Below are 7646 nucleotides of genomic sequence, written 5' to 3' on the forward strand. Positions count from 1 at the left end.
AAAGTTTACTTTGTGTTAGCTATGATCGGAAAAAGAAATTATTTTTACCATTGTATTTACAGCAAAATATTCACGGTGGATATGAATTACACAAAGACTGAGAAATCCAATCTTGCCTACAATACAAAATTTTAAGGTTTAAAAGACAACACAGACACAAAGACACAAAGACAAGAAACAGGATGGATCCGGATTACTGCAGTTTATTGTACTATTACGGAAATTCAAAATTCTTAAACAGAAATGGTATAAACGGAATTTCAAAATTCTTATACAGAAATGGCATAAACTTATGCTCATGACAAGCAGATTTAACGTAAAAGTAAACCACACTCTTATCCCTAATTACATTTTAAATATCCATAGCAGCCCTTCTCGTAGTCAAAGGTTTGAATCTTGATACTTAAAATTGTAATTCAAGATATACAAAATCAAATTCTTACTGGTAGAATTTGTATTTCAAGACAGCTCAAGTTCAGGTTAAAGTTTGTTTTACTACTCAAAACTACAGTCACACTTTACTCTCTGACTTCCCTATATTAAATATATTATATTCCCTATATGTTTATTATTTCTAATGCTCAGACTGTTTCCCTACTAGTAGGATTTGTTTCTTCAGTTTTTACAGTAATTTCAATCTTGTTTAAATAATTAATTTATTTCAGAATAACACAAAGATCGAGCATTATGGGATTCCAATGTTTCTTCTTCTTAAAAATGTATATAGAAGACTTTTCAAAATCCAGTTTTATTCTGTCCAGTCTCTTTACTATAAAAAAGAAAACTTCTCATTACATGATATTTATCCCCAGTTAACCTTATCTTACTCCAGTCCAATCACGTCTGAGGAAAAGCTACAGGGTATATCATAAAGAGTGTAGATTTTCCTCCTCCATGCCTCCACTTAATTTGACCAATATTACCAATTTATGAAGATTAAAAAAGATTTAAATTTTTAAGATGAAAGGGTACATATTCCATCAATATGTGTGTTTTTGATCATTTAAGAGGGATGATTCAAAATGACTGAAATCATATTCATATGCAGCCGCTTAATTGTATTGAAAATCTCTTGCAAAAATTTGCCATTGTGCTTTGTAGTATGAATAGTGATGCAATCTGCAGAAATACAACGCACAAAAAAAAAAGAAGAAATCAACATCTGAGCAAAATGTTATTTTCTCAGTTTCATAAGTTCAAATCACTGCAGATATGCAGTAAATGTTGACTTGCAGTGGATGATTATTTACGTTTCATTACAGTAAGGAGTCTGTTGAAAAAAATGTTTCATCTCATTAACACTATTTGAATTGACTGTAAATGAACAAAAGTGCTACTACCCACATAGACAAACAAGCTACATTTGATCTTCACACCTGTTTCCTTTACAGCAAGAGAGAACTCGATTTATACATGTATCTGGCACTAAGAAGTGCTTGGCTTTATCCCAGAGAAAGGCACTGGTGCCAAGGCTACACAGTGTTAAGTGCAGCTTCCTGTATGTGTTGTTGCCAGCCAGCTTGTCAGTAGTAAATACAGCGTGTGTGGTGTATGGGAATGTGGGCCATTTCTTTGTGGTGCTGCTTGGCGTAAACCCACAGGTAGAAGTCGATGATTACGGAGTTGATGTTGCAGGTTTGTCCATCTCGCTCCTGCACCACCTTCCAAAGATGCTCTTTGATCAGCTCCACACTCCAAATTGAACAACCTCGGATCTCAACTTCTTTCCTTTCACCCGAACACAGCAGCTCACCTGACAGAAATGGGAGACAAACATAAGACATACAGAGTAATTATAACTTAATTGTAATTATGACTAGAGAAACACATGCACATGCTCTCCTATCTAACCATTGCTCAGTGTCTCCTTCAGTGTGTCAGAGTATCGTAGTGCTCCAAGGTAGACGAGAGCCTGTGGGACCCTATAATCTGCAAACATAGTGAGCCAGTCCATGTTAATGAGATCTCCCTCTCCTCTGGCCTCCATGATGCCCCATAAATCTGCAACCAGGATCTGGGCTCGCTTGTAGAATGAGATTCTCTTCCCCTAAAAGAAACAGGAGTGCAACACAGTGCTCATGCTTTATGTGCCATTTGCTTGAATATGGTTGTTTGTTTTGAAACCATGATTAGTCATTAACATGCAAAAACAATATATTGGCAACAGTGCATGTGCACTGAGCATAATTTTCTCCTTCACTGAGGATTGCATTGGAGGTCTTGCCATGCTGTCTTTGGCCAGGAGATGGAACTCTCACATCACAATTTATTATAAGTTCCTCAAATGCATATATTTATCTTACATCAAATACAGTTCTTATGTGCATTCCAGTTATTGACTACATTTAAACTACGGTGTGTCTATTTATCTGTACTGTCCATTTATTTGACATACTATTAATTCAAAAGGTAAACTGAAGAAAGTTATGGCTTTTAATCAGTAAAATGAATACCCTTAACACCATAAAGCTATAGTTATGATTTTATTTGTCTGTAAATGGAAACCTGCAACCAGAAATTATTATAATTTTAGTATATAAGATGTGTTAAAATGTTCAATCATTCTGTCTTGTTTGTGACACACACTAAAAACTAGACAAATCAACAACTAGATACAATTTTTGATAACCTGAATTTGGCAGTGACTTAAAAAAAAATAACATTTTAAATATGATGGTAACTACAACCTCGTACATAGCTTCATCCCTGTAGGATGGGATCTTCTTCACAATGAGCTCCACCATCTTCCGGGCGTCATTCCCAGCTTGGCTGATAAAACTGTGGAAGCTTCCACCGTTTTCAAGCAGCACGCGGCCGCCCTCAGTCAGCACCTTGTTAGAAAGACACAGTATGTGATGTGTTCAGATTTAACAAGAAAAATGAGATGAGATGAGAGATGCATACTTTAAATTTCCACTTAATATATAGGAAATAACAGTTAAGTTAATAATGAAGCGCTGATGGAAAACAAATATATGAGCTACACTATCAGTTTCCTTAGTTAATTTGAACAAATATGCAGAGAGATGTTCAATAATATGTTGTGGGTTGAAATTTCATACAAATAAAGCTGCAAACACACAGGTTCCATATATAAAGAAGGCAGAAGATACAATGATATAATCTCAGACAATTTGTACAACACAGGGATAACGGTGCACTTGTTTCTCATTCAATGTTCTTTCTTTTTTAATGTATTGATTAAAGGGATGAGATGATACATTTTTCTATGTTTGTCACTCAACTGAATAAAACAAGCTTTTGTTTTGTGCTGCACAACTGCAACTACAGAAGTGCCAATGATTATACTTTTGGACAGTTTTAAACAGAAAGTGGAGGGCACATTCTCAGGCATCCTTACTTTGACACTCCTAAAGATGTATCTAATTGGAATACGTAAGATCAACTAAGCAACCTGTAGATTTAGTGTATCATTATAACCCTGGTGCCATAGCACTGGAAAATTAAAATAATGATGTTAAAACCTGGTGCCGCTCCGTGAGCATTGGCATCGGTGTTTCATTGTCAGATCGAAGGACATGTCCAAGCTCCTCTACACTTATCTTAGAGAAGTACTTCGGATCAGTAATGGGTATACCTGAGGATTAAGGAGAAGGGAAGCAGTTAGAAGGATTTATACTTGGAAAGGAGCTACCGGAGAGAAAGAGGACTTTCTACAACAGAGTTTTTACCTTTGCAGCACTAGAAAACCCAAATACAACTCCACAGAAGCCAATTCTTGCAAGGTGAATCTCAGAAGGGATAGTACGAATGACCTGAGTTCAGGCTGTCAACCTGTCAGATTCACACTTTAAAAAAAAGCTCTTAGGTTTTTTTCTGAGAGAATCTCTTGTACTTATAAACGCCAGAGCAACCACACACTGAGAACACTATTCCATATGTGACAAAATGGATTAATATCTGGAGTCATTAATTAACTAATTATGAAGGATGCACATGCACATGCAAAGCTACAATAAACTTAACAGCAGTCCAAGTTCAACTAAAAGGCCCATATAGCAGCAGTGCTCAACAAAACTCACAGTATAAAGGAAGAGAAAGAGACATCAAAACAAGCTTGAATGAACCAATTTTTCTTCAGAGACAAAAGTATGAAGATAAAACCTACAAAAAAGGCGTTATTAACGACGAAATGTAACGTGCTAGTGTATGATCCTTCTCATTCTTCATAACTCTTATTTTTTTTTTCTCATAACTCTTTTTAATGTCTGTAAAAATGTTTCCCAACAAATATAAGTAACAGCTCAAATTGAGACAGTCATATCTGGGACTGCTAGATCAAAAGATGTGAGATACTTCCAACCGTGCACACACAAAATTCTGGCATCCACGCATGGTACTGTACAGGCTCTCACCTTCTTCCATGGCCCTGCTTATGGCAGCACACAGGGTCATGTAGCCTGTGTACGTGGTCCCTTTATAGGTCACCTCACACTGCTGAGATTCTTCCTCTGGCCAAAAGGAGAAGTTCATGGTGTCTACCACAAACACCCAGTTCAGGGCCTGTGGTGTTGACAGATATCAAGTACTTTAAGAGAACGGAAAAGGCAGAAAACCTGAGAGATTTAACAAAAGGCTCAAGCAGTTAGAAAATGAGCAGTTAATATACCACAATGTTTTTTAGTTTCACCAATTTTAACATTATGTTACATTATTTATTTTAGTAAAATTCTCAGTTTTCCACTAAGATATATGCATATAATAATAGGGGTTCATTTTTTTATTCTGAATGTCTGTGTAAACTTGATGATTCCTGATGAATCATTCGTTTAAACTGGGATTTAACCACTTTTTATTTCATTGTGCTTTTAAGAGTTTTCACTAAAAATAGAGTCTTGCCTACTTGCCTAATTACCAGTAAATATTAAGAATGACAAAATCCTGTTTTTATCTAGGGCTGCAACTAAAGTTACCTAATTGATTCATTTGCCAAATGTAATATTTCTGTCATCTTCAGAAAAATCTAAAATTGTATTTAGCACTCTGTGTGCTGACATACTCCCCTGGTCAGAGGTGGATGCTGGGGCCAATGGATTTGCATTCTTCCAGCCACTGGCAGTCAGATCGTCACTGTGTCGGAGAGTGAAGAGCATCTCTGCCACCTTCTGAACCCCTTGCTCTTCCACAAAAACATCCCTACTGTGCTCTGCTATGAACTGGCCAGACTCACGGGGAAGCAGAGGTGTTTCCATGATGAATACTGTAGCTTCAGAAGCACAACTTTAGAAATACATGAAGACAAACACACATGCGTAACTACAAATGCATTTCCTACCAGTGCCAAGATAGATCTAAGGAAGTATATATGAAAAACACTTATCTTTTCCAGCACTTTAAAACACATTCCTGCAAAATAAACCTAGAGTAGATTGGTTTTAATCAAAGACATTCAGACTTCAGGGGCATCTTCTATGAGAACGTACGGGTGGGTGGAGGGGGAGTGTGAATGTCAGTGCCCTTTTCATACTGAAACACCAATATCCTACATACACCTCGGGGGAAGTGCCATTTTAAAGATGATCTCTCTGCTTTATTAAATAATTCACAATGAAAAGGCATCATCAAGATGGTCGAGATATAATGAGACAAGATTGTTTTATTTATTTATCTTTTTAAACTTTGCATGGCTTTACAGACTAACTCCGTGACATAGCTTCCAGTGGAGAAAGTTAACTAAGTACATGTACCCAAGCACAGTTACAGGACACTTTACTTGAGTATTTTTATTATAAGCTGCTTCCTCCTTGACAAAATATTGTTACTTGTAATGATGAATTAATATTTGCACTAGCTTAATGTTCACTATCTTTGTGTATGTAAGAGAACAGAAACTTAACCCAAGAACAAGTAGTGTATTAATAAGTTATAGTAAAACAATGAAAATTATATCAGTGCAAAACTTTGCACCCCCCTTGATAGATATTTTTAAAATTAACTTTCATTTCTGATGAAGGAACATTTGTAATTGCTGAACGTATATACATTAGTTATTATGTTTCATGAAAAAAAAACATTTCACCCAACTGTATACCTTAGTTGTTAATCAACTTTCAATATGTAACACAGCTCTAAAATATGATGCACTATTATACAGTAAATTAAAAATACTTAGCTATAGCTCAGTGTCTGCTGTTTACAGTTTATTGTATCATTAAGAATGATATAAATAAATAAATAAAGTTGAATTGATACATATTTAGTGGTATAAAATATATCGCTTACAGAACAATTTAGCCTTAGTAGTTTGTACTAATTCAATAATTAGTAATTTTACTTGTAATTGGTTGTTTTCAACATAGCACTTCTTTCTCCATTGAAATAAAATATTTGTATACTGTTAATTTTCACAGTAATGCAGGAGCTCTTAGACCAACTCTTCTATAGTCCTTCTACAGTCTTTTCAGGGATGGAATACACTCTCATCTGATGTAGGCTTTAATAGTAAAGTGCTCCACCATAAAAGCCCTGCACACACTAGTAGCTATATCTGACCAACCCTATTATTAAAACCGAAAAAACTAAATTATATCCTTCCCTGTTTACCTCTAAAAGCTGCCCAGTCCCTACCATCAAGTGTGTTAATGATGCCTTCTCTATCAGGCTGATAATAAATGGGATACAGTGACGCACAAACATAGTACCCTACTAAATGAAATATATTTTAACACCGTTCTATGGTGAGTCACGTGTTTTACTCTCCGCTGTGAAAGAAATATGGTTCACATATAATAACGAGAGAGCCGTGTTGTTAGTGGGTTTGTTAGTAGCACAGTTATCTCACGTTTCACCGATAAACCCCATGAACAAAGTGCATGTGAGAAATGACTGTAGTAGCCACACACCGTCACCAGTAACATTGGTCCAAATGAGCTTTAAACAATGAAGGTTTTTCGATAGAACCTCCCTTTCAACCACCATGAATCTATTCGTACGTGAGTTAATCGATGGTTTATTTAACCTATACCGCTGAAAACAGATGCAGTAACTTACTTAACTTGCTCGTGATGAATCGTGTCTCCACTACCTGGTTTCCAGCTGCTAGCCAATCAGTGCCTCCCCTGTGAATTCATCGAAGCAGATCGACCAATCGCAAAAAGCCAGAAGAGGAAACCCGAAAAACAATATCCGCTCATTCTATATATTAAAAACATATATAAACATGTATAAAAAAATTGATTTTCTTAATGGCAGAATGCTATAAGTGTGGGGTTTCTACAAGGGGCCATTATTGACATTCACTGTGGGCTACATGTGGTTTCCTTACTTGTCTAGAAAATATATTATTCAATTATAAACTCGGAAAATAATAATAAATTAAATTAACTGACTGAAAATTAAGTGGACACCATTTTGATGATCTATGATTGATTAAATTTCCTTTTGAGATTAAGTACTTCCACCTTCTCAAATATGAATTTTAGCTACTTTTTACTCTTAAAATTAAAGGAAATTCAATTATATTTAGGAAATTTGAATAGTTAACTTGAATTATGGGGTGTAATTATAGACATTTTAGGTGCTTTCATATACTTCATTTGAGTTCAAACAACAAGATGGAGGAACCATTACAACTTATGTTAAAAGTTTACCCTAATCAAGTTATATCTTTTCATAAAAGAGGCTTT

At 35.5% G+C, this 7646-nt stretch overlaps 1 protein-coding gene across 1 annotated transcript; it reads right to left on the reverse strand.

Annotated features, from left to right (window-relative positions):
- Nucleotides 1-187: 187 nt before the first annotated feature.
- On the reverse strand, nt 188-7078 carry qng1 (Q-nucleotide N-glycosylase 1). The gene is made up of 7 exons (XM_067521922.1): nt 7012-7078; nt 5024-5227; nt 4377-4523; nt 3486-3598; nt 2688-2831; nt 1852-2047; nt 188-1753 (listed from the first exon to the last, which is right to left on the reverse strand). The coding sequence occupies exons 2-7, from the start codon at nt 5211-5213 to the stop codon at nt 1524-1526; spliced, it is 1020 nt and encodes a 339-aa protein (XP_067378023.1). The 5' UTR covers nt 5214-5227; nt 7012-7078; the 3' UTR covers nt 188-1523.
- Between the last annotated feature and the right edge of the window lie 568 nt (nt 7079-7646).

This window comes from Channa argus, chromosome 11, assembly GCF_033026475.1.
Source record: "Channa argus isolate prfri chromosome 11, Channa argus male v1.0, whole genome shotgun sequence".
NCBI lineage: Eukaryota > Metazoa > Chordata > Actinopteri > Anabantiformes > Channidae > Channa > Channa argus.